This window comes from Scatophagus argus, chromosome 2 (assembly GCF_020382885.2).
Source record: "Scatophagus argus isolate fScaArg1 chromosome 2, fScaArg1.pri, whole genome shotgun sequence".
Lineage (NCBI taxonomy): Eukaryota > Metazoa > Chordata > Actinopteri > Scatophagidae > Scatophagus > Scatophagus argus.
The window spans coordinates 11,692,913-11,720,337 of record NC_058494.1 but is presented as its reverse complement, the minus strand read 5'-3'; the positions used below and the strand labels follow the sequence as shown (position 1 = coordinate 11,720,337).

Sequence of the window (27,425 nt, the reverse complement as noted above, 5' to 3'; positions counted from 1 at the left end):
CAGCGCCTTACTGGGACTCGTCGTATGGTGTCTGACAGATGCAGTACAGCTCCTCTGTGCTGGCTTCCTGGCCCCGTTTACACTCCACGCAGATGTAGTCATCCATCTTCTTGGCCTCCTTCTCTGTGATGCCCACACAGTCTCCATGATACCAGTTGGTACACAAGTCACAACCAATGTAGAACCTTCACAGAGAAGAAGCACTGTCGTTAATGTCTTAAAAACAGTGACTAGTTTACAGTATGTCAAATATATAAAACTTTATCACGGTTTTTAAAACTCATTAAAGTTGTCATGAGTTTGTTAACTAGTGCCTCCTTACGAGCTGAATGAATGATCTACATTTGTTTGGCCAGTCCTACAAAGGCAAAAACAAAAAGAAAGATTTCCAAATAGGCCATCAGATTTTTAGATTGTTTGTTTACTTTATTTAAAACAATCTTTACCGTGCTCTTTACCTGCGCCCCCCAACGTAATATGAATTGACAGTATTCAAGAGAGCATCATCATACTTGGTCTCATCGTAGGGCGTCTTGCAGATGCAGTAGAGCTTGGTGTCCTTCTTGCTCTCCTTGGCGCTTGTTGTCGAGATCATCTTCTTCTTCTTGGACTTGGCTGACGTCACAGTCTCTCTCTCCTCCTCCCGTTTCCTCTTGTGTGTGGAAGTGACGGTCGTGGTGAGGTGGTGCTGTGAGGCGATGCTGTGTGCGTGTGCCAGAGTGTGTTGCTGCTGGTTGCGGGCGGCGGCGGCGGCAGCTGCCTGGGCCGCCTGTTGGGCTGCAGCCTGAGCCCTCTCCTTCTCCCTCCGCATCCGTAAAAGGTCTCTCTTCAGCTCCTCCTGAGGAGTGTAATGTTAGGGAAGATGGGATTAAAATTATGCAAAGAGTGTAAAGTTTTATGCACTCTGGAGGCCATTTTCTTATCTTTATGTGCCTCCTTACTATGAAAATGTACACAATATTTTAATGGCCAAGGATTTTTGATGCTGTTTAGTCCCTCCTGTACTCCATCCATCCTTCCCTCCCTTTCATACCTGGGCCTCTAGCTGCAGTTCCTTGTCAAGAAGCGCCCGCTTCTTGAGGATCTCCATCTTGAGGCTCTCTTTGTGCCGGTACAGGAGTGAAGAGAGCTTGCTGGCATTCGCCAACCTCCTCTTGGCTTCCACCACCTCCTCCTTCTTCCTCTTCTTGGCTGCCTGCCTCTCATCCTTGTCTATCCGGTCTAGGATGAACTTCATCACCTGGTTGCATACTATCATCCTGGACAGGCACAAACAGGAGATGGGAAAGCAGGAAAGAAATTTATTACAGATTTCCAGCTCCCAGCCTTTTAAAAGTTACAAAGGACCATAATTGCATATTGTATAGAACAGTAAAGTGCTGTGTACTGAGGAAGAACACAGCACTTTACTGTTCTACTTGAATAAAGTGGAAAAATGCACAGTCTTGCCTAAAAACACAGCTCAAGAAATAGGCATAGTGAATCTAATGAGGACCCATGTGGAATACTGCTGTGGCCAGTTCACAGTATTTTTTAAATACTCTCATTTCTGCTGAGAGCAAAAAGACAGATAAAAGTACAGGGAGGGAAAGGATTATCACATATCTGAATCTTGAATTCAGAAAGTCAGCACAGTCAAAGTCACAGAGGAAGAAAGTTATCCCTCTGACACACCAGTGGGCAGGAGTGGGGTATTAGTCCAAACAATGCTTCAATGTTTCACAAAGTACAACCTGCACAGCTATTGGCTACTTCAAAAATGCGAACATCTAAACTTTCCACATGTAAGAAATGGCAGTGCGTGTCAATGAACAATGAGAGCATTTCTCTCAAAGCAAGCCCATGAGGCTTTGTGGTAGGTCAGTTGTGTAAGCCACGTAACTACAAAGTCCTGGACTTTCTCTGCTGTGAACTATCAAATAAGGGCTAAAGCACAAAAACAAATTCTTGGACAAGCAAACTGTTTGCTTTTCCCAACAACTTCCGTTTGTACTGCTTGTAAATGCTTCAGGCGGCTGTATGGTTGCAGCTTCGTAAAAAAAGAAAGACAGAGAGAGAGATAGAGAGAGATCGAGAAAGAAAGAGACGAGTGTGAACACTTTCTGCATGACCTGACAAACTGATCTTACAATCAAAAAACATGGATCCTTCCTAAAAGAGGTGCAGTCGAGCCATCATCCCTGAGAACCCTGATAAGTCTGGGAAGTTATGTTTCTGAGCCACGTGTCTTACAGATGTAGAGGGATATACGGTTGACCAGTGTTTATTTGCATGAGACCCTGTGTTTCAGTAGCAGGGGAGTGGAAGAGAGATGTGATGGACAGATAGATGATGACTGGGAAGCCTCGCTGCTCTTGTAAATATGGGAAAGGTCATGAACACAAATTCAAGCAAAGGAAATGCACACGGGAATTCAGGGTCAGGCCTAGAGTCGTGTACTGCGTAATGATACAACTTTGTGCAAACCAAAAGGAAGTAAAAGAAATATTAAGCAATGAAGAAGAAAAAAAATCTGGAAGACACTATGAAATCTCCACAAGAATTTTGGCAAAATGACATAGGTATCTTCCAGAAAATCGTGGCAATTCATGGCTCCGTCCACACAGTATGTTCACTTGTGTTTGCTAACATTCACAACTAGGATCGAAAACTGTTCAGTAACAGAATGCTGCGTTCAGTGCATGTTTGTGTGAATAACACAAAACACGTCCATGGCTGCAGAGGTCGAAGATGGGCCACTGAAGTACACACTGCAAATGCAGCAAGGAAAGTGGAGGAGACTAAACAGGACGCACACAAACACATGCAAGCTGATGTCAGAGTTTAGTGCGAACAGAGTCGTGTTTTGATGGAAAAGCGAGAGAAAAGGATGACATGAAGAAATGGAAAAAGGATGAAAAATAAGCAGAGAGACAGACAACAGACAGAGCTACTGAAGTGATGTCACGGCAGTCTAGGTTTGGTATTTCAGGTTTGTGTGAATGGGCATAGTGTTGACACACTGTCTGTGGACATAAACACATGGTTGTCAGGGTCAACTGCAGGTCAGAGTATAATCTATCTACAACATATAAAACAGCAGGGAACCTTTGGAAACATTCCACTACTTTGACTTTTATTTTATTTCTGTTTTTGTAGTAGTCCTAACTCTGCCCATAGAGTAAAACGGTGCCTGTTCAAGGTGAAAAGTAGACTAACAACTACAGGTCTTCAGTGAGTCCCTTGGGAACTACAGTATCTCACCCTGAGGAAAGAACTACTAAAAACACATGAAAATGTACCAGTAAAGCAGCAGTGGTATTTGTCACTGAGATGATACTAGGTTAAAGTAAAAAGCTGATTATGGAGAATTCCCTAAGGTGCAAAGAAAAAATTTGATTATTTAATCTTAATTATTTTATCAAATGATACCAAGCGAATAAACTATTTTCAATCAAAGTTTAAACCACATGAAGGACTGGGAGGGCCCTGTGGGATTTTACTGTACAACTCCTCTCATTTCTAAATTGGTTTGTCTTTGTCTTCTTGCTTGTAAAGCTCACAGTGAGTGTATGCAGCTGAAGCTGGTTATACACATTCACTTGTTGTGTGGTACCTGCCAATAGAGTGCTGGACAAAAGCCGAACAGAGAGAGGATAGACTGCTTAAGTGACGACGGTGCAGATCGATATGATCAGAACGTAAGACAGAAATGACTGAAAGAACTGTCCCAGAGATAATGGACATTAAACATAATTTCTGTGATGCTATTGTTTCCATTTTTGTGATACATGTTTCAAAAACAAGTCGCAACAGTGTGTTCAGTCTAACTGGTAAGAAAATTCTTCCAAGGACCAAGAACACTTCAACAAAAACATTTGAAATATGATTTTCAAGCCCACAGTTACACAAACCTCTGATTCTCTTCTCTCTCTGCAGGCGTCATGGTCTTCTTCTGCTTCAGGTGCTCAATCACAGCGTTTTGTTTCATCACCACCTGAAACATGTGACACAGGAAGTCGTCAGAACAAACTACATATTCAACAACAGAAAAGATATTTACAGTTTGAGAAGAAATAGATACGTGGAAGCAAAAGACTTGGATAACAAATGAAGGGATAAAAACAAAAGATACAGTCACACAATCATAAATGTAGTGTTGTGTAACACATAAGACTATTATCTATAGAAATGGATTATAATTAAATGTGACTAGACAGGGGTGGCACGGTGGTTAGCAAGAGGGTTCTATGTTCGAATCCCAATCTGGGCCCTTCTGTGTGGATTTGCATGTTCTCCCTGTGCCTGCGTGGGTTTTCTCCAGGTCTCCCACAGTGCCAAAAACATGTACATTTGGTTAATTGGCTACTCTACATTGCCCCTAGGTGCCCCTGACGGATAAGCGGTATAGAGAATGGACGGATGGATGGGTGACTACGCGGTATAGTATGACAAACCCACATAGAAACAGGTGAAAACACACACATGGCAGTAGTAACAGTATTAAATCCAACAAACAAAGACAAGACCCCAGCTATAAAAATAAACCCAGCCTTAGTGGATGGTTGGAGGCTGGTGACTGTTGTTCATGTACTGGTGGCAGGGAGAGAGAGTGAGAGGACCCCGACTACGATGGCTGCCTCAGCACACTCACAAACACACCTGTTTCTGAATGATGTCGCTCTGGCTGGCTGCATTGAGGACTTGCTCTCTCTTGGCCTCAGCAGCTTGTCTCTTCTTCTGCTGTTGCTGTTCTCTGAGCTGCTGGATCCTCTGCAGCTGCTCCTGGACAGAAGCTGCCTGGATGGTCACCACGTTCCCAATCTGTGTGACGACATAGTGTGATAAGGTAGACAATTTCTTATATTCCAGTGTAAAAGTGTAAGGCAGTCGCAATCAATCTATTGTGCTGAATGATGCTGCATTTGTGCAATTTCAAAGGATCAAATCCTAGCCTTCTTATTTGTTTTCTTCTAATTTTATAACCCTGATTCCAAAAAGAGACGTGACACTTTAAAACAAGAATAAAACAGAATGCGATAATTTGCTAATCCTTCTTGTCACATACCCAATGGAAAAAAGACAATATATTTAATGTTGTACTCCACCAACTTCATTGATTTTTGCAAATGCATGCTTTTTCTGAATTTGATGCCAGCCACCACATTTCAAACAAATTGGGACAGCAACAAAAGACAAAATGTCTATGTTTTACATAGCGTCCCAGCTTTATTGGAATCAAGTTTGTACTTCATTTCAAAACCCCATAGCAAGTTAATATCAGTTCACTTCTGGTTTAGCAGGCTTGTTGCCATACCTGTCCTCCCTGAGCTGAGGTGGTCCCGCTCTGTTGTATCTGGATAGGAAGCTGCAGTTTGATGTGCTGTGGCAGAGAGCCTCCACCCTGCTGGGCCTGCAGCTGGGCCAACACCTGCAGTCACAACACAGATGATTTAACAAAAGAAATTTAACAAAACTGAAAAGAAAACCAGGGTTGTGTTTATATATTTACATAAAATGTGTATTTAGATAAGTTGGATCACACCTTAATTTAATAGGGTGCCACCTTAAGGATAACTGGATAGATTAAATTAGTATTTCACTGAATGACCCGTGTTTAACCATTTGAAGGTCCACATTCAGCTGTTTTTCTTCATTGTTTTTTTTTTATTTTAATCAGACCTGCACACTTAAAATTGTTTTGTTCAACACAGTAAAGTCTCTGTCTACAGTCTACTGTTGGACATCATGTGGCTTCACCTGAGCAGCTGCAATTGTCCAGCTGCTAAGATGGTCATCTTAATTACAGCTGTTTTGGGGGGTGGAGTGAGGTTATGGCTAACACTACAGTATCGAACACTAAGTGTCTTTGTTAATCATACCTGTACCTGCTGCTGTAGTCCAGACATGCTAATGAGCTGTGGTGTCTGCTGCAGCTGCAGCTGAGCAGTTCCTCCCTGCGTTTTCACCTGCAACGAAGTGGGAGACTGGATGGGCATGTGAGCCTGCGTCTGAGGGGGTAACTGGCCCTGCGGGGTGGATGATGAAGGAGTGCTGGTGGTGGCCAAGGGGGTCGCCCCTGCCTGAATGGGTGCAGCAGCCTGCTGGGCGGGCTGGGCTGGAGTTTTGTTAGAGGTGGAGTTTGGCTGGCCAGGAACTGTGGTGGCTGGAGAGGGAAGTGGATGTCATAATAAAAATGTCATCAGTGAAAAATGGGAGATAAATGCACATGTATCCTCTCTGCTCAAAGAGGGATTCAAGTCAAAGCATTTGTATATTTATATATCTTAAATGGCCACTACAACTATTTTCAAAGCCATGACAATGAGTGACTTTTTAATGCAATACTAAATTAGAGAGGTCTGTCTACTTACTGCAGATAACTCACTACTTTATTTTCACAGTTACTTACATGCATTTGCCATAAAGTTACCGGACAGCTGGATACAAGCGAATCTGTTCTGATATGTTTATTTGTTGAGTGATCTGTTCTTGTTTCTTATCATACCTGTGCTTGATGTTGGTGTGGCAGATGAAGCCAAGGGGGTGAAGAGGAAACGTTGCACCTGGCCATTGGGCAACGCTGCCTGCATGAGCTGCTGGCCGGGTCCCGGGATGACGGTGACGCCTTGAGGTATGATCTGCAGCTGACCGCTGGTCTGGCCCTGCCCCTGAACCATCACTGTCAGAGCCTGTTGGGTGCCAGCGACACCGGCCTGCCGTTCGACACCTGACCCGGCCTGCTGTTTCTATGGTGAGGCAAAAAGAAAGGAGGAAGGTTAAAGAAATCACATTGTACAGTCCTGTCCAATACAAAATGAATTGCTTGTGGTGAAAGGTTCATCTCAGACCTCATTAAATAATGGCAAAAACTTTCTAGCTTTCAAACCAACTTTACTTAACTGTTGTGTAAATGCTCAATAAATTGTACTTTTATCTCAATCGCTACTGAACTAGGTTAGTTCATTGTAGTTAGTTTATAGTACTTTAGTAACATTGTGCCAAACTGGACTTCTTCATGGACTATGAACGATCTTATTGATGGGCTTTGTATATGTACTGATAGTAACAACGTCTTTATTTTTGTCGTGGTTTTTATCCGAACTGTCACTTCCAGGGTTTCTCCCATTGTCCATTGTGTTCTCTTTGTCTTGCTAGAGAAGTTGAGCCTGGTCATAAACTGCTGCTGGCAGATGGCTTTAAAGGCCATCACACTGTATTTAGTACTGGGCTTTACAAATGAACTAGGATGGCATTAAAACACATTCTCATGAAACCACACACTTCTGTAAGTACCTTTGACATTTTAATATTCTGATCATACATTTAAGATTTCTGTGGAGACAATATTGTCATCATCATCATTTGATAACAGAGCTAAAATAAAATTTCTATTAGTTCATATTTATACCTGATCAATTCACAACTATCTCCCTCTTATTGTTATTAAACAAAACATGAAATATATTACATCACTGTAATATATTTATCTTTAAATGCCAAGACCTTCTCAAGAATTTTACACTACTGGATAATTTGTCTAAAAACACACACACAAAGTTCCTTTATTTTAAATCATTTGTTAAACGCACAGGATATCCTGGAGTTTGTCTTTCTCACCAACCTGTGTGAGCTGGGTGAGTTGTGCCAGTGTCAGTTTAACCTGGCCTTGCCCCTGTGCCCGTGGTGTCCCAGGTGGTGTTTGCCCTGCTGTGGCAGGGCTGGCCGCCCCCTGGCCAGTGACTGTGGCAACCGGGCTGGCACCAGATATTGCCGTGGAAACTGCCTGGCCACGAATGATCTGCGTCACTACTTGCTGTCCACCCTGACCTGGAAGACAAAGGTGTCGGCCAAAACAGTGAAAAAATACATTCACATTTACAATAATATCACTATATGAAATGTTCCTCCATTTTATTCAGACTATTGGCTTCATGACACCAGCTCACCTTACTTTGTCAGCTAATATTCCTAAGCAACCAAAGGCAGAACTATGCCACACAGCTAAGCTACAGCTAACCAGCTCACCAGCTAACTTTGTTTAGGTTACAGTTAGCTAGTTGGATGCCCCTGCCTTGCATCTCTTTTGGTCTGCAGAAATCATTAGGTATACACATTTGGTTTGTACCATTTATTGTTGGATAAAATAAACATAATACATATGTTAGTTCACTAGCTTCCCAAATACTTCAGCAGCCGCTATGATCCATTGTACTAACATATGCACTCAGATCGTATCTTGCTAGTGACTATTGGCTCTGTAGAGGCATGAGAGTGGCAAGGAACTTGAGATTTGTGAATAAACGTCACATCCTTCGGACATTCCTGGAAAAGGTTTTGCACATAGATATCAGTCCACTTACAGTCAACTTGAGACAGTGAAGGAAGGTTCAGTTTTTCAAGTTACCTGATGATCTGTTCACAATTTACAATACAAAGAAATTACTAAAAGTAAATTGCTTTACAGTCTGACATATAGTACCGTTACAGGTCAGAATGTTAAGTGTGCGCTGAACAAATTCACACACACACACACATCCACCCACACATTGACTTACAGAGTGGGGCTGAAAAGAACTGTTCAGTTTAGTTTGTTACTAAACCTCTGTCAGTGTGCTATTTGTCCAACTGAGCAATATTCTCACAAAGAGTACATTACCTTGCTGGACCACGAGAGGAGTTCGGAGTATCGTCTTTCCCATTGGTCCCGTCTGCTGGATTGGTGTTCGGATCACTGTCATTCCTGGACGGATCTGCCCACCAGCTGCCAGAACCTAGGAGGATATGTTCATGAACACGTTACTATTTAAGTGTTTCAGAGCTAACATCTAACACTGCCAGAATCTGAAAAACAGAGAGGTCCAAAAATCAAGGTCATGGACACAGGAGAATGATATATAATTATATATTATGGTGTAGTGTAATATATTGCACAGTAAAATTAAAAATGTTACTTGCTACGTAAAAAAAATAGTGCAAAGGGAAGAGAATCACTCACGCAATAAGAACAAAACAAATATCACAGCTACAGATCATGAACAAACTCATGAAACACAAACACCTCTGTGAATATTTTAGATCAGTTTACCTGTTGCTGGGAACCTGGAGTGTTGGGCCTGATGTTGAGCGTATTAGTGCGGGGCTGGAATGTGGTGTAGGTCTGGGCACCGCCTGCTGTGCTGGATGGGATGATACCCAACACCTTCTGCTGAACCACACCTGCAGAGTAAAGAGAAACGGAAAGACGTAAAAGTGAACAACCGAGGAGAAATGAGACGAGAGAGGTTAGAGGAGAGGGGTGGGTTGAGGACAAGGTCTACATAGACAGCAGGTTTTCAATTCAGTCAAGACAGAATTGTAACTGGTGGACACATGAGAGATGGACAAGACTTAGACTTCACTTCATTGATCCCTTTGGGTGAATTTTCAGCAGCTGAAAAAGCAAAGAAGCAGCCATCCAACCAGTATGAGTGAAAGACATGATTGATGCAAAAAAGGGAGAATTTATGTAGATTTGGAGTTTGAAGAAATGGAAAGCGCTTGTTTTGTTTTTATTTCTCAAGTGTCTGCCTTTAAGTACTTCAAAAGCACCCACCAACAAAATTCTTCAAAAAACGCAAACGTCCCTAGAAAAGTCACTGATGAGAAGCAGTGGTTACATGTTTGCATGTTACAAGCGAGCAGTTGTACAGAAGTCCTGCATTGACATAACTCAATACATTATTTGTGGGCTTCTCTCTTTGCTAAGCCAACTGTTTGATCATAGCAATGGTAAATATTAGTTGAGCAGGTAAATAAAATCTTCAAAGGCTCATATGAAAGCTTCGTTGGGTTTCCCCCAAAATACTTGAATCCCCTCATACATTATGCATGAATTCAGATCCCACTTTTTTTCAACTTTAATCTGACAAAGAGAACATTTCATATTTGTTCACCACGCTCTGTGCCTTGATGAGCTCACGTGAAGCCAGTGGCAGGAATGGAAACCATGAGTGTCGTTCTTTTTCTTCCTCTTCTGCTGCTGCTGCCTGCTTGCTGTGGTTTTTCAACCGCAACTAAGCAGGTAAACCTATACATCAAGGGTTTCGCTCTTCAAGCGGGGATGTTAAACCCAGTCGTAAGACCAGGGGAGTAGCTGCTCTGGTCACACACATCAAACACACTTTTCTATGGACTGGCTGTTTGGAGAGGCTGGGGGAGCTGGGACTCAGAGGTGCACTTTGATTCAAGAAGATGGAGGGGGAAAAGAGGAAAACGGAATCCCGCTATAGAGGGCTACCTGTCTGAGAAGCAGACCTCAGGGTAAACTTGTTTTCCTACCTAACTTCCTTTAGCCGTTCCAAAACAAACAGGGCAACCAAACAGTCATGCTGGATAAATACACATGTCCATTAAATGGTTACACTCCACCTGAACTTAATTTCTTCTTCATGGCAACTTCAAAGGTAAGAAAAATCACTTTCTTTGTGTACCTGGTGAATATCATTGCCTTTAACCGGTGATTGCAATTTTTTTATTTATCTAATGATACATGTAAAAGCACTGTATATGCTAAGATGCTACTTTTAGTGGCATCATCGCTGCATCATGTTGGAACAATAAGATCTCTTTTCCACACTGTTGTTTCTGCCCGCGTTATTGTCAATGCTATTAAAAGGATGTACAAACTGAATAAACATTAGTGGGGAGAAATGTGGATACAGCTTACACAGCTTTTAAATCAATCTCCAGCCGTGGCCTAGAGGTTGGAGAAGCGGCTTGTGATCGGAGGGTCACCACTTCGATTCCCCCACCGAACTGGCAGGAAACATTTGGGTGTGGTGGAGTGATTAATGTGAAAAATTAGCTGGCTGATGTGCCCTTGAGCAAGGCACTTAACCCCCCAACATGCTCCCCGGATGCTTGATGCTGCCGACTGCTCCTGTGTGTGTTTCACTGCATGTAATTTGTCGGGTGTTGCATGTGTGTGTTCAACTAAGGATGGGTCAAATGCAGAAGACCAATTCAGTGTGTGTATGTAAAAATATATATACTGTCAATAAAGCTGATTCTTCTTCTTCTTCTCTCCCATCCTGTTTTTTCACCGAAGGATATGTTCACCTTGAAATGGAACATTTTTAATTTACAAATACATCTTGTGTATACAATCACGTAACTGATTTTGTGAATGCTGAATCTTACCTTTACAGGCCACATGACAGCTGTCAGCAGCTTTAATGGAGCATATCAACATAACAGACCACCTCTAGCGAGTGCTGAGCAATATCCATCGTCCAATAATTTGAAAGGACCACAGACAAGCCAGACCAGGCCATGCTTAGTATGAACCGTCACCTCATCCATGGTGTCAATATTGACATTTCAAAAGGCTGAAAAGCATCAAGATAATACAATCCCGAATCCGCAGTCTGGATTTAGAACCTCAGACTACACAAGTCCACTATCCCAAAAACTATCCCACCAAAATAACAGCTCTCCATTAGCCAATAGGGCACAACCAGACATGATGTGCCACACCAAACTAAGCTGCTGACTCATGAAGTTGGACAGACAGAGGGCCCCACAATGGGGTTGGTGTAGACCAGGCTGCCACGGTAGCGCAAAATACAGTGAGTGACTGGCTGCTTCTGAAATAGTAGTACCTTTTAGATTTGTTCAGCGAGAAACAGATGGAACAAAAAGCTTACCCAGAGCATAAACACACTACCACAGCTGGACTAAACTAAGTGCAGTATGTGTTTATTTAATTAACTCTCTTTAATTTGTCTCTATTGCTCAGACTGTCCTTCCTCATTGAGTTATTTTGCAGTCCACTTAATAGCAGATTCAGCTTTTTCATTCATGTCTCAGGGTCACTAAAGGACAAACTGAAATTAAAAAAACGAAGCCAACAGAGATGCACTAAACAAATGAGGGATGTATTTAGTCGGGTGGTAGCTGTCACCGACAACATTTAAAATGAGTGAAGACAGGTTCAGTTCTTCTGGAGCTGCATGCGCGTGGTTGGCACATTAACTTGCTTACAAGGCCGTTCAATTAACGAGCCAGATCTAATTTGGCTCCTTTGACACATTTGAAATGTCTCAGCTGTGGGGTCTGAGGCAAAGCAATGAAAACACAAACATACATGCATCCCGAAATGGTGGTGAACGGAAAGAAGAAATGTCTACACTGAATAAATGTAAACTGTGTCTTCTGTTTGCCTCCAAGGTGTGACTTATTAAAACCCGTCTTACCTCCTTGTGAAGTTGGCACGTTGACTGTGACGATCTTGCTGTTGGCGGGCAGCGGCAGCTTGGTGGTCACTACCTTTCCACCCACTGATGTTCCCGTAATCTGGAAAGTGTTCCCACTAGATGTTGCTGTGGTGGTCTCTGTACCCGCTCCTCGTAAAGCAAACAAACAAAAAATTACAACAAATACTGCTACTACTGTAAATGCTAAAATATTGCTGTACTTCTGAATTTCACTGACCACTGCAGTGATCAACACTCTTAAAACACATTTTCAGAAAGCTTTACCCTTTGTTGGAAAAACATGTCAACAGTTCACAGTCAATCACCTAACGCAACTTTTGTTTCTCAACTAGCACAGCTGCTGTGACTCACACGTGCCTGGTTAAGCAGTTACAGATTAGATTTCAGTGTTAAATTTAAGGGTGATGATGATGGGGGGTGATGGGGATTCTTATTGGAGCACATGTTCTATGATTTGTTCTGATATGCACTGCCCTTTAATTTAGGCTAGAACAAAGAGTATACTGTACTTCCTTGCTGCACTCCCAAACCAGAACCAAACACTCCTCTGCAAAGTACCTTGTGTGCTTTGACCCTGCTTCACCCAGGTGGCGAAGGACTGCTGGAAATTCTTGTTCTGCTGGAATGTGACAGGGGTGCCCATCTTGGTTGACAGTACCACCTTGGTGCTGGGGGTGCCCTGGCCTGACAGTGAACCGACGATGACTTTCGGCGTGGCGGCGGGTGTTGCGGGAGTCCCTGCTGGTGTAGCTGTGACTCCGCCTGGCTTCTGCTCCAGACGTTTCTGAGATGGTATACAAGAACAGAACAGAACATCAGCAATAAGTAATCACAGGAAGCCAAAAAAAAACTAAAATGTGTTGTGCAGAGATGAGCTATTACAGTGGCACAGAATGATACAGACTGGGATTGTTTGCCTGGCCAGATGATTCTATTGGAGGAATTTAATGGATTGTTTGTTGACTTGGTCCAGTTTTTACCTTTTTTTTTTGAACATGTGTAAGTATCAGTCAATAACCAGTGTTCCACAAAATCAAAACGTAAGTAAGTTAAAACAAATATTTAAAAAGGCTTAGTTAAATCATTCCTTTAAAAACGAATGCTTCTTTGAAGAAACAGTACTCACCTTGGCCTGCTCTGCTGCCTGAGCTTTCTCCTTCTCCACCCTGTGAAACAACGAAACACTTATCAAAATCACAAAGCAGCCAAAAGAAATTGTGAAAAAGGACAGTTTTAAAAAATAGAATAGTTGGGGAAAAAAAGAAAGTTAAGGTTTAGACATTTAAAATATACTGACCAAAAACATTTTGAGCATCAGCATTAAAAGTTTTTTTTTTATACGACCTCAATTTCACCGCACACAAGTTTGACACAATAAGGCAGAAACTTAGCTTTTAGCAGAGCCACTAAAAATATTTATCTACTGAGACAGTAAAATCAACATCCCAAAAAATATCCAACTCTCCAGTTCGACATGTTTATAAATCATTCTGATGCTACAACTGATGCTAGACGGAGAGTGTAGACATGACACGCTTGACACTCTGACCTTTCTGAGAAGGCTCTGATCTCCCAGAGGTCCAGCTCCTCCTCAGCCACCCAGGTTTCAATCACCACCGGCCCTGTCTGCTTGGCGGGCTCCTGTTTCTTCGGGCGTAAGGCGCTGGAGCGCAGCCCCTTCCTTTGAGGGGTGTGGGTTTCTATGATGGTGGATGGATGAATAAAACAGTATAAAATAGCATAAAAACAGTATAAAATTTAATATTTTTTACGTTTTGTTTCTGCAATCCAAAAAGGAGCAATACCACTGCCTCGGTTGCCTAATGCCTCCATTTTCTTTCTCTTTATTGACACTCTATTGTGTCAAGAATAAAATGTGCCTCTAACCTTTTGGAGTCTCGGGCACTCCAAGTGGACAGATGATTTTCCGGATGCAGTACTCTGAGCGAATGCCATAGGGCCCCACGTCTCGGCGCTTGATGATCTCGGTGGTGGTGATTTCAGTATCTGACGTCTCTGTAGCAATGAGCGGGGATAGGGCTGGGTTGGTATGGTGATGAGGACGAGAGCCCGAGAAGATGGAGGAAAAGCACTCCAACATAAAAACAGTGACACCCTAATGAGACTGAAAGGGCTGTGTCTCGTTCAGACAGCCACTTTTGTTTTTCAACAGCAGAAATGCTGTGTTTGTTTGAACACCAGGTGTGCTGGAGCTGATCGATTCTTGTGGAAACATCAACTGCATCTATCATCCACAATACAGGTGGGAATATGAGCAGAGGGCTTAGATAACAGTACATAGACATGCTAAACCAATCATACATATACATATATATCTTATACAATCAAACAACACAATTAAGGTAATCTTCAAAACTCCAACTCTTCCCCATCATCTCAGCGTGAAGGACATCTTTATTTGGAAGAGGTTTGATGGATTGGGAGGGTAGGGAGAGGTGTACCTGTACGTGTAGTGCAGGCAGCGGATGGTTTCACAGCCATGTCATCCCATCTCAGAGAGGCCCACAGGAGCCTGAGCATCAGGCTCACACCAGCCAGAGTCTTCGCCGTCTGCAGGCGATACCTACAACAACCAAGTATAACATGGTAAACATTTATCGGCGCTACGGAAAAACACAGGGAGAGTGTAAACAGACTGAGGCCTCTGGCGACGTTGCTGTCTCCTCATGGTCATTTCCATGAAAGAAACAGACGGACTGGATGTTATCTTTAAGAAATCATTTCATACGTTGATTTAGTTTGAGAACAGATGTTATCTCTGACTACAAAGGCATACAAAACAACAGCTTTGGCTCACAAAGGTCAAAGGGGAAGTTTGTGCATAGTTCATTTGGTCCTTCTTGTAATTTAAAAACAATTTTGGGTGTAACAAACTGTTCTGAGAGCAGAATTAGATGACAGGATGTCATCCATCAATGAATGATTTCCTAAAGTTTTCAGTGGAAGAAATATTTCTTCCATTATGGCTGGGACAGCTGTTCTGACATTAAAAATCTCTAACATTTTTAATGTCAGAACAGCTATATCTAACAAAAACATGATAATCACAAAGCCATGTGTGTGTATGTACAGGGGCTTAGTAGATATTCTCTTTCCTACGTGTAACCACAGGCGAGAAAAAAAATCGCTGGGTTGCAGGGCTGGGTCACTGCACAACGTTAACATCCTGACACTTCTGTGACCGCCGGATGATTCGTGGCTGTTTCGGAACACTGAGGTCTGGGCGAAATAACCAGAGGTCACTGTGTGACACCAGGCTCAGGCCTTAATATCAGTATGGGCTAAAGCCACAGACGGGGAGGGAGGGAGAAGAAGTCAAGCAGGGTTTAAAGGTGGATGCTGAAGGAAAATGGTGTCGGCCTCATCCTGTTATATACTGTTGTCTTTTATAAACATCACAAACTTACATCCTAAACTGTCGCTGTTTAATGACTGAGTGGTTCTAAGAACAACTGTGTTAAATTATATATGAGCACAAAGCTACACAAGCCTTGTTATTTTACCCAGTATCCTCATCAGGGGGTGAAGGAGAAGTTAAACAAACAAAAGTCTGTCAGTTGAGTGTTTCTTACAAAAATGTGGGGATAAGGATAATTACATATTTTACTGCCACATCAGTTAACAGCACTGTCTTATCCGTTGTTCTTATTAAGCAGTTAGGAAGAATTGAAACTTACAGCATACAGTAAATACACAGTAAATAATAACAATGGATAACTTCTGCTCAAGGTAACATGTACCGCAACTTTGTTTTGATTTCCATTTCACTGTATCCAGACATTACATACACTGCTGTGATACTGAAACACTTTCTCTGATTGGGTGCTTTGCAAAATAAAAAAAAAATCTGCGTATATACGCTATATGTACAAAATATTGGTACACCTGAGCATTACACCAACAAGGACTTAATGGCATCACATTCTAAATACACAGACAGCTTTGCAGCTATAACAGCTTCTTCTGTGAAGGCTTTCACACAATTTTGGAGCGTTTCTGTGGCATTTTTGCCCATCCATGCAGAAGAGCAATAGTGAGGTCAGGCACTGACGTTAGCGGTTCGCAATCACTGTTCCAGTTCATCCCAAAGGTGTTGGATGGTGTTGAGGTCAGGGATCTGTGTGGGCCAGTGATGTTGTTCCACACCAGATTCATCCAACCATGTTTTTATGGATCCTGCTTTGTGAACTGGGGCACAGTCATGCCAACTGTCTTGTTATGCTGAAGTATTAAGACTTTGCTTCATTTGAAATAAGGGGCTGAGCCCAACCCCCCCAAAAACAGCACCATCCCGATACTTTTGTCTATACAGTGTATATAAAAAAAGTCCAAGAAGAACACACAGGTGTCATCCAATGAAGGTTTATTTTATATTTTACTCTGAAGTGGCCATTCATAAACTATGGATATGTGTAAGTGAATTCTTGTTTAGCCTTCATTTTTCTTTTTTTTTTTAAAGTGAATTTGGAGTGCTGAAGTCAGTGGACATAAATCATGTTGTACCTTTAAAAACTAAAAATTATATATTCTGTTTCAAAGTGCATTCAAATTAGATTTGATCTGTAAAGGAATTTCCTTTGGAATCAAGTTTTGACTCTGAGATTTGAATTTAGAAGATTCACACTGACTCTGTGTTCTGACCGTCAACTCACTGTGAAAGGTCCAAACTTTAAAGTCCCTGTATTTGCTACATTAATCCTGAACAAAATGCTGGCATCAAATCTTGACTCACATCAACAATTCACTGTCAGTGAATACATAAGTACATGTATAATCACTGTAATGTGAGCATGGGGGGGGGGGGGGGACTTGATGATTCAGGTTCAGGTGGGTGAGAATAATAAGAGAGCGAACTTACCTCCAGGTAATGCCAAACGTGGGCCTGGGTGAAGGATATGGCCAGATATCCCAAGCTGGCTTGGCATTGTAGCTGAATATGGGCACCTCACGGAATCCACCTCGCCTCCCGAGCACCTTCAACTCGTCATGTGGCAGTACAAAAATACTCTTGCGGTTGCTCTTGGTGATAAACTTGCGGTAAGAAGGAAGGGCGGTGTCTGAGCGTGTCTTCTTGGTGCGAGAGAACTTGAGGAGGCGAACACGGCCCTTTGTTGATGAATAGTCCTCTTGGCTCACAGAAACACAAGACACTGAGGTTTCACCCCTACTGTCTGTTGCTGACTTAATGACAGAGGCTGCCTTTTGTTCCTGTGTCACTATTTCACTCTGACTGTCTTCTGACTGACCATCAATCCCCAAGGAACAAATTTTGGTCACAGTTGTTTTGGTCATGGTAGTAAGGGTGGACACTGCGCTGCTTTCTGTTGTCGATTCCACAGACGGTGTCCTCTCTCCTGATGCTTTGGATGGTGCTTTGACCATCGTCATCTCTGTGGAGACTACAGTTGTGGTGGTTGTAGAGGTTGTGGTTACCTGGGTAATGATGGTCTTAAGTGGTTCTGTCATCCCACTGTGACTATTCTCCTCTGCAAAGTCATCACTCAGACTGGACTCCTCCGCTGAGGGTATAGGGGACGGTGCCATTCGGATGATCTTGACCACAGGACTGGTTTTGGTCTCCACTGACTGAAATGGTGATGTGCTGTTATGCTGTTGAGTGCTCCGAGTATCAGCTACAAGTGCACCTACGTTGTTCTCCAGCCTCGACATCTTTAGTGGAGGTTTGTAGTCCTGGTTCAGTATCATCATCTTGCGCTCTGCATCTACCTTAGAAGGTAGGTTTGGTTCCTCAGTCCCAATCTCTGTACTATTATTTACCTGTGACAAATCCCCATTCACTAGAAGCTTTTGCTGTGTGCTGTCCTTCAACGAGACAACCGGTCCTTGTTCTCCAACCTTACCAACACTGTTCACTCTGGGCTGCGTACTGTTAGTAAGCACACCATTATTTGAGCTCATTACAGAGTTACTCAACGTGCTTTCACTTCCCGTGCCATCATTACCATTTACCTGAGGGAGGGGAGAAACTGGCTCGGGAGTTCTATTGCATTCGGTTTTACCTTTTCCAACGCCTTGCATATTTTCTAGGTTTTCCACTGGCCCCATGCCATTTTCCTCTGTACCCGAATGCACTGAGCTTAATGTTTCTGGGGTTTGCTGACTAAGTTTAGAAGGAGATGTGTTTTGACTGCTTTTTTGGTCAAAAACAGTTATAGATGTCCTTAGAGAATCCATTTTCAAGTTAGGTATATCTGTCCCTGTACTTTCAATATGTGCAGTCTTGATAACATCTGATGGTACACCGGCTATTTGTTGCTCCGAAGAGCTATAAATTCCCCCTGCTTTTGCTTCCTGTGCATCAGGCAGCTTGACATTCTTTTGCCCTGAAGTGCCTGAATTAGCTTCTTTTGGCCCCATAGTCCTTCCCACTAAGTCTGCCTCCAGTTCCTGGGCCATGGAGGTGATTTGGTTTTGAGGTGATGCTGACTCTTCACCTGTACCTGTACTGCAACTGTCTATTTCATCTGTAGTTTTAGAGAGTTCAGCCTGACTCTCCCCTTCAACCTCTCGCACTCCAACTTCTCCTGGTTCTGGAGTTTGTGTTGTGGAAGATTTCTCCTCCACTTTCACAGCTTCACCCAGCGTGAGCTGTCTCTGAACAAGAGGATGGGGTTTGAGCGGTGACCGTGACCGGACAGGAGTGGTCAGGGTGGGAGCTGAAATGGATGAAACTGGTGTAGGAACCTGGGGATTGGAGGCAGACACCCGCTGCCTCTGCCTCTCTTCAATCACGTGTTGCTTCAAACGTCGCTCCAACAGGCTGTCCAGCTTGGAGCACTTGACCTTCTTCTTGTAAGCTATGCGGGTGAGGAAGCCCTTGCTAACGTCCACTACGTCGTAGTTAAAGGGTCGTGTGGGGCTCTCTGTACGCTCTTCCTTCATGGAAGCCTTTTCCTTCTGAACACTGGACCCTGGAGAGAAAATTAATTCAGACTTTAATCTGTTGCAAAACCCATACTCCACATGCAATTGAACACAATGCTGTTAAACACTAAGCAACACTCTTTCATACTTTGCTCTTCATCTGATCGCGAATCTGTGGGGTCCACCTCCATCTTTACGGGTGATTCATCAGCTGATAGTTCCTCTGACTTTTCTCTTTCATCCGCCCCTTCTTTCTCTTCTTCTTCCATCCTCTCATTAGACTCCATATCTTTGACAGACATAAAATGATCTGTTGTGGGCTCAGAGATGCTAGAGGAGTCTTGAACTTTTGCCTCACAACTTAGGACAGCAGCTCCCTGAGGTTCTGGTTCAGCTACGCTGGTCCGTCGACTCAAGTCCAACAGGGTACATTTCTTGCCAAGTTTAGCATCTTTTGAAAAACACAATGACAGTGAGAGTTTATTTTTCAAATTAGTTAAATCCAAAACACATGGATCTATTGATAATGGCTATTAATTAATCCATTTTGAAGCCCAACCCATCATTTATTGAAAAATAAACAAAAGTGGCAAGGATTTTCACATAGTTCAGATTGTATAACATAGAGAACGACACTGCAATTAACTTGCAGCTTTACTGAACATTTGAAGTGACTAGTAGCAGCTGAAAGTTAAAGGATAAACAAGAAGAGCATGAATAAAAAAGAGACCAAAGTATTTATGAGGTCTTTGGTTAGCTCTTAGCTCATGAAAACAAAATGACTAAAAAAATTTAGTAGATTACTCACTGACATCCACAGAGAGAGACTTAATTCACTGAACGCCAGCCAACACACACAATGATGTCATTGAGATTACTGAACAAGAGACTAATGCACTCTCAGTGTCAAATAGACTTGAAATTAGAGAAAACAAAATTCAAAATAACCAAAAAACCACATTAGGCCACAAAATCTCAAACACCAGACCTTCCAGTTCTTTGCGGTAGTTAGCGTTGGTGTTGCCAGGAAGTCTGGGAACAAACTGGTGCACGTAAGTCTTACTGATCCAACTCCAGCCCCCATAGCCAGTGACACGATACTCCTCTCCTTTCTGCTTCCACACCTTCACATAACACGAGAAAGTACAAGAGGAATAAAGACAAGAGAGATGAAGTCACAGCAAGAGGTGAAATGTGCATGTAGAGAAAAGTGAGAAGACAAAAAAAGGAATTGGGGCAGAAGAGAGCAAAGGTACAAAGAGAGTTAAAAGTTTAGAGGTCATTCACACGCTGATTATTAACTGCTAAGGAAAATGACTCATGGCAGAGCCCAGCTTGCTGCATCAAAAAGACCTTTATGGTCACTTACGCACATACACGAGCATCTCCCACAGCAATGAATTAGTTTTCTAGGCATTAGAGTCTCAGTAGAAGTAGACTAGACTGAGGTATTATTACCGCATTTTTCTATCCTGCATTGCTTGTGACAAATCAATCTTCCAGTCCAGTCTCAAGGGTGTCTAAGGGTGTGCTACTTGTGACGTGTTGTATTGATGGCAAAAACAAATAAATAAATCCAACATAACTAATTCATCTAGCGCCAGGATTGAAAAGACCAGGTTTGTGGCCTACCTGATGTTTGATTGGGAAGGTGTACTTGACCCACGTCGCCTGCTGCATTGTCTCCTCATCCTCCAACTTCTTCTCCCTCTTCTTTACTTTCTCTTTCTCCTCACGCTCCATGGATGTCATGCGGTTTAACCTGAAATTTTATTTTAAAATAGTAATAAAGGACAGTCAGCTGCAATGTGAGAGTAATCAATTCTGCACCAAGTCAAAAGGCAAAATAGAAGCCCAGCAAACAAAAGAAACTTTTTGGGCAACACAATCCACAGAAAATCGAGCGCAACTTTGTTCAGCCACTGGCAAATACATCTTATGTCACCAATAACTTTTCATGTCATCAACTTTAAATAAAAGATTGGAAAGCTTCTTGAGTAAAGTAAATGTATGAGTAAAGTGCTGTTAAAAGAGGAGAAGGTTACAGTTGCTCTTGGAATGTTTCCATGAAACACTCACACACTCACTTGTCTGTGCTACAGTTCAGTCACACACATACACACATTCAGGTCCTAAGCTTGTGAAATCTTGGACAATGGCTTCTTTAAAGGGACGTTGTGGCGTTGAGGCTGTAGTACAGGCAGAGGTGGGTGGTAGTGGTAGTGGACTGCAGTCTAAATATTATGCCTCACAGCTAGGGTGGGCCCTTTGATCTGATCTGGTTATGATCGCTTCTGCTTGCTACACTCACTACTATCTTCTACATGCATCCAATGCTTGTTAGTTTATTTTAATTATATTTTATATTCAAACTGAATTTGTGGAGAGGTCTTGAGGACAATATATAAGTATGTAAACTGACTGATGAATATTATAAATATATGTATTATGTATATAGTATATGCAGTGCACACACACAGAGTGTAATATTCAAAGTCTGTACCTGGTATGGCCTAGTGAGTCCTTCCAGAGAGGCAGCATAGCCACAGGCTTGATGGCACACTCCAGGATCGCCAGAGCCAGAGCAAACTCTCTGGCCTTACTGCACATCTGGACTGCTTTGATCCAATTGGTCCTACAAAACAAGCAAAGAAACATCAAACAAATTATTATTATTAGTTTTCAGTTTGGTCATAGTATGCTTTAACTTTTGGTAAGGAAGAAAAAAGATTCTGACATCTCTATAATTAGAGATAACACCCTAAGACCAACAGTCAATAAACTTTTGATATGGTTATTAAACACATAGCAAGACATCAGAGTTGTAATACATGATTTCCATATTGCACATCTCACTGACTGATCTCTACCTGTGAGAGGCCCAGTTAGGATGCATGAATGGTGCTGGAACATTGTTCTCCAGCTGGATGATGGTGAGTCTCAGTGTGGAGATGGTCAGAACCTTAGAGCCATTAATGGACCCGTTCCACTTGAACTCTCCTGCTGGGGTCATGCAGAACTTGTGGGAGAGATGCCGCCTCTTGTCGTGGTCCTGATGAAAAGACAAATTAAGCAGGTTTTTGTCAAGGATTTTGCTTAGGCATCTGAAGCACAAGACATTTCACTGTCAAATTCTTATCATCTTTGTTGGTGCCCCATTCAGTATCTGGCATGCCTTAGCCCACTTTGCCCACTTAGGTAACTGCTCTATGCATGGTTAGGTTAAGCCTATGACAGGCCAATATAACATAGCAGACATTCAATCAGTAAATAAATGCCAATGGAAGAAACCCTTACAATGTTAAGGTAATGACAGACTTTTTATGAACATTCAGAAACAAACAAATCATCATGCTGCTTGCCTCTCTGTGCTGGTGCTTGTTGAGTGCCACAGCATTGGAGCTGTACTGGTTATGATAGACACGATATTTCCCCTCCTGGCCAAGTTTGAAGTACTGGCTGAGAGTCCCCTTCATCACCACGTCCTTGCTGTTGCGTGTGCTGACACGAGTGATGTCACCTTGTGCATTTACTACTAGTACCTATTGAGGGAAGGAAGGAAGGTAAACGTTAAGCAGCCTTTGTGATTCCAGTCACGAGTCAACAAACTGCACTCAGCGAGCACCCTGTCCTACTTGGCAATAACAGTATAACAAGAACAGTCAAGTATCAACAGCATTAACATTGCTTCAAACAGTAGTAAATACCAAGTCACTGAGTGTGATCGCGAATGGATGGCAATGCCTTGCTCCCTAACAACTTGTCTGGGGGGAAACGCTTAGCCTAAACATTATCACTTAATCTGAATTCTTACCTAAAAACCTTAACCTCACCTTCATACATATTTTGACCTTTTCTGTGCATCTGCATTTGACACTGTGCAGGCATTTTCATTAACTGAATGAGTCTGAACGAGCAAAATCATTATCACATATGGTTACTGTCACCTCTTTGCCCTCTTTGAACCCCTTGTTGGCTTCGTGGACAGCAGCAGCCACCTGCTGATTTTTTAGCTGGCTCAGCTTGCTCTCTGGATTCCTCAGCCGGGTCACCATTCGAGTCGCTGAAGACTTCTTACTGCTGAGGCCTGTTGTATCGCCGTTGGCCGAGTCCTTACTGTCCACTGGAAGTTCCCCAGTGCCCGGTTCAATCAAACACAGAAGAAACAAAGTTACACACAGTTGAAAATTCCTTATGAATATGATGTGATGATATGCAATAATCACTGAAAGTGTTATGAGAGCAGTCATGAAAATTAAAGGCATTCACTGATTTTCTCAGATAGATAAAACTACCATGTAAATGTATGACCGGGTAAGAAGTTATTATGAAGTGTTGTTATGTTCAACCTGTGTCATCAAGGCTGGCAAGGGATGACTGGGAGGACTTGTCAGCCAGGTCTGGAGGTTCAGGACCCCTGGGAGGGACCCCAGCTCCCATGCTGCTATTACTATTCTCCTCATTTGCTTGGGTGGGCTGGCTCAGGCTGGGGATGTCGTCTCCACTGACGGGGACAGAATTCGATGGTGGGCTTTCTGCAGCGCAGACAGAAGATCACAAATAGTATCGACTATTACATAAAAAAGCCTGTCCCAGTTGTCCTGATTTTGTTGTCACCAGTCATTATCTGACACATTTCCACTGGTCCTGCTAAGTGTTCCAGTGGTACAGTACAAGTGCAGGTGTTAGCCCAGACTGAAACTGCTGAATCAAAAACCAAGAAAATTACCATCAAAGCTGTCAACAATGACCAATAAATAGGAGGTTCTGATGGAGACAGAAACTTTCTTGTGATAGTTCTAAAACAGTTTAGGCTGTAGCTCCCTCTACTGATATACTGTGTGTAATGCATGCACCAAAAAACCAGTTCAAATAGAGGGATGGTCACTTGAAAACAATGGGTGACCAGTCAAGGCAAGGCTTGTGCATATGCGACCACAGTGAAAACAACAATAAATGGTAAAGTTTGGTATATTAAGAATGAATATGTACAGATCATCACTGAACAATTTTCAGAAAAGGCAATGCCTAAATCGACAGCTATCTAACCAGAGGTTCCAATTACAAGCAAGCAACAAAAGAAAGGCTTCTTATAGGAATTACTGCACCAGACAATGTGGATGCTGTCCTCAGTTGACTGAGGCTTTGGTTTAGTCATGTTGATTGCAGTCACAATGCCATTTGATTGCAAATCAATCGATGCAATCAACTTCTTAGCTGTTTGGAGAAAAGGAGAGCCTGAGGAGATCAAGTGCTAAATAGCTGCAAGCGTTCCGGGGCTGAAACCAGGTTTTGAAAAACAAGGAAAAAAATCACTGGAACACTGAACACGAAAGTCAGCAGATGGGGTGAGAGCCACATGCAAAGAGGCAGGCTGGGAAATGGTTGGGGAAAAGCGCTAAAGCACTGGGGGCGAACAAGTTGCTGGAGATGTATGAGATTCACCACGCAATCCTGTGAAGTAGCAGACTGGCAGTAAAGCAGGCAGATCCCCCAAAAGATCTTAATGAGGTCAACTTCACCCTAGAAATGTCCTTTGTATACCTTTGGTGTTGTCAGAGACCTCCATATGGGAACATCCCTCTATCAGAGCCTCTACGGTGGAGGCTGGGGGTTTTGGAGAACCAGTGGCCGGGCTATAGCTCACAGCAGTGTGGGTGCTTTGTGTTGGAGCAGTGGTTGCTGGAAGTATAGGTCCATCAGGGATTCTACTGCCACTACCGCCTTCTTGGCCAGTGGGTGGAGCTTCAACTACAGGTGAACAGCAGCAATGTTGTAAACAATGTGCGTACATATCCAGCAAGAAACACAGATTCATAAACATATGTGCTTTTTGAGTGCCAACGTGTTTCTAATTGGTCTAAGACCCAAACAAGTGCAAAATTGATTCTTCAGTCAATAACTAATTACAGCATTGTGATGATGTCCTTTTGTCCAAGGATCAAAAACAAAACAAAGAGGAGGTACGTAGCTCCAGAGAAGCAGCTTTACAGGTCAGAATTTAGAACATTTTTATGTTAAAACTATCATTACTTTGTAAAAAAATAAACGTCATAGTCACCTCCCATTCTGACGCCTTCCTTTTTCTCTTCCGTGAGCGCTTCTTTTGCCTCCTCCTGCTCCTCCTCCCTTGTCAGAGCTTTGACCTTGCTCTCCTGCTGCGCCTCATCCTTGAATTTAGCTTCCTCGTCTTCCTTCTCGACATCCACCTCCTTCTTCTCCTTTTCCAGTCGTGCTTTCTGGGCCTCCTCAGCTGCCCGTCTCTTTACCTCTTCCAGTTCCTCCTCCTTCTTAGCCCGCAACCGCTCGAGGATCTCCTCTGGATGAAAACAAAGGATAAAAGTTGAAAGACAAAAGTAATGGAAGGGCTGACCCAAGAAATTGTGATTAACCAGCATGATCAACAACACAACACAGGAAAAAGCAGACAAAGAAATGCATCCAAATGACTGAGACTTGTACTGTAAGTCCAAATGGAATAACTTCAGAAGTAATGTCACATGATTCATAAAATTTAGTACAAAAAAACTTTTATATAATTAATCTAAAAGGTGTTTGTCAGTGATGAATAGATCGCATGTGAAAAGCCCAGAACAGTGCTGAATGAGTCAAGAGATGGAGGAAAACAATACTACATCAACAGACTAAACTTCAGTGCAAGATAAGATGTCAGACTTCAGGGAACAAAGGTGGCTTGGGAACTGAGCCAAAACGAACAAAAAAAATAAAGACCAACCTTTTTATTTTCTCTTGTTTGTCTGGCTGCTTTATGACATGCTTAAACTTTATAATTCCACCCAAAACTAGGAGAAGGCACAGAATTGCCTTCCAAAGGATCAACTTGTTAAGACTGTTTATAGGATTTACATTACAAAATTTGCAAGTAAAATGTGAAGTACACTGAATGGGAGCAATTCAGATCATAATCTGTTACTAAACACCACGAAAAAGGTGTGGGATTCCAGTGTGGGGTCAGAGGAAAATATAACATCATGCTGTGTTTTTGACTGATAACTCCAGTGTTAATAGGTGCAACAGCAGCAGTACATACTGCTAGGTAGGGTAGGCACGATAGGTGAGCAGACTGGTTCATTAATGCAAAGAGGATTTAGCATCATTACATATTTAAACATAAAAGCAATAGAAAACCTCCATAGGCACTGATTGCATAAATTTAACAAAGCAGGTAACAGATGGTAAATTGATGTCTCTTAATCATTTGATTGTTATTTAAAGTGGAGCGACGCATGATAACTTTGCAGACATGGGAGTCATTATCCTATTCAATCCTAAATTGCAATCACCAAAAACAATGTGAGCAGGACAGCACAAAGAAACCAGAAAAAAACAGGGAAAGAAAGTTGGCTACTTCTGGTAAAAAAAAAAAAAAAATCCAATCCTGACACCGAAAGAAAAGAGAGGAAAATGTGAATGTGTCAATCAAAAATGTCCACTGACTTCAATCTGTTTATTCCTGAAGCATAAGATGGCTACAGTGGAGACAGCAATGAATGTTTGCTGTGAAAACAGCTTCATGGTGTCACACATGTTGAATGGGAATCATTTTGAAATTCTAAAGCATTCTTGTGGATTATTGGTGTAATATTCAAATATACTAACCAGGACAGGTCCCAAACCAATGAGGGATTTACTTTATGGGTTTTAAGGGATGATTTGCTAACCAATTATTCACTTGTGTAGCCTTCATATTACAGAGTGTTACGCGCACGTCCTTACACTTTGGAGATGTTGCTAAGCTAGATGGTACTGTGCACTCTAGCAAAAAACAGAGATAAGACTGTTGCTGCTAGTGTGAAAAAGTTTTACAAAGCTGTATCTATTCTCTCAAGTGACATACATTTTTATATGCTTGTGTTATCTACTTCTCGGGGATAAAAAAAAAAAAGAAAAACATCACAGTCTGTTGTAACCTTCACCTTATCTGTGCACAGCAGATGCTTGTTAGAAGTGATAGCTTCTCAAGCTGTTGCATCCGAAGTTAACACCACATATAGCAGCATCATTTTAAGTGAAGAGCCACTTTCCAAAGTTTAATTGGACTTCCACGGCACAGCAGACTGGATGCTATAAATATGGTGTCTTCACAGGTGCATCATTTTCATCAACACAGCGAGCAAAAAACAAACACATGGAATTGGTGGACACCCTTCAGACAGAAAAGACAGGATGAAGCACTGAAGGGAAGTTCGAGTGCTGGATACTGGCCAAACTGGGACCAGAGCAAGGTTACATAATAGCTGGGTTGATTCCTATGGCTCGGCC

At 42.4% G+C, this 27,425-nt stretch overlaps 1 protein-coding gene across 5 annotated transcripts in view; it reads right to left on the bottom strand.

Annotated features, from left to right (window-relative positions):
- LOC124069708 (nucleosome-remodeling factor subunit BPTF-like) overlaps positions 1 to 27,425 on the bottom strand; it is a 42,007-nt gene that overhangs the window by 6,879 nt on the left and 7,703 nt on the right. For 2 of the 5 annotated variants that reach the window (XM_046409101.1, XM_046409124.1), the window contains exons 5-32: positions 25,204 to 25,461; positions 24,687 to 24,893; positions 23,492 to 23,677; positions 23,090 to 23,265; positions 22,505 to 22,684; positions 22,013 to 22,194; positions 21,646 to 21,777; positions 20,775 to 20,904; positions 20,131 to 20,266; positions 19,291 to 19,593; positions 17,116 to 19,189; positions 14,699 to 14,820; positions 14,124 to 14,252; positions 13,786 to 13,936; positions 13,363 to 13,402; positions 12,795 to 13,020; positions 12,216 to 12,365; positions 9,068 to 9,198; positions 8,639 to 8,753; positions 7,604 to 7,809; positions 6,488 to 6,728; positions 5,862 to 6,145; positions 5,297 to 5,410; positions 4,642 to 4,803; positions 3,894 to 3,976; positions 1,034 to 1,259; positions 513 to 838; positions 12 to 185 (exon numbers count right to left, since the gene is read on the bottom strand). In XM_046409101.1, the coding sequence (XP_046265057.1) occupies positions 12 to 185; positions 513 to 838; positions 1,034 to 1,259; positions 3,894 to 3,976; positions 4,642 to 4,803; positions 5,297 to 5,410; positions 5,862 to 6,145; positions 6,488 to 6,728; positions 7,604 to 7,809; positions 8,639 to 8,753; positions 9,068 to 9,198; positions 12,216 to 12,365; positions 12,795 to 13,020; positions 13,363 to 13,402; positions 13,786 to 13,936; positions 14,124 to 14,252; positions 14,699 to 14,820; positions 17,116 to 19,189; positions 19,291 to 19,593; positions 20,131 to 20,266; positions 20,775 to 20,904; positions 21,646 to 21,777; positions 22,013 to 22,194; positions 22,505 to 22,684; positions 23,090 to 23,265; positions 23,492 to 23,677; positions 24,687 to 24,893; positions 25,204 to 25,461 (6,844 nt within the window). The remainder of the gene's footprint in view (positions 1 to 11; positions 186 to 512; positions 839 to 1,033; positions 1,260 to 3,893; positions 3,977 to 4,641; positions 4,804 to 5,296; positions 5,411 to 5,861; positions 6,146 to 6,487; positions 6,729 to 7,603; positions 7,810 to 8,638; positions 8,754 to 9,067; positions 9,199 to 12,215; positions 12,366 to 12,794; positions 13,021 to 13,362; positions 13,403 to 13,785; positions 13,937 to 14,123; positions 14,253 to 14,698; positions 14,821 to 17,115; positions 19,190 to 19,290; positions 19,594 to 20,130; positions 20,267 to 20,774; positions 20,905 to 21,645; positions 21,778 to 22,012; positions 22,195 to 22,504; positions 22,685 to 23,089; positions 23,266 to 23,491; positions 23,678 to 24,686; positions 24,894 to 25,203; positions 25,462 to 27,425) is intronic. The other 3 variants (XM_046409114.1, XM_046409109.1, XM_046409131.1) reach the window with 3 other exon arrangements.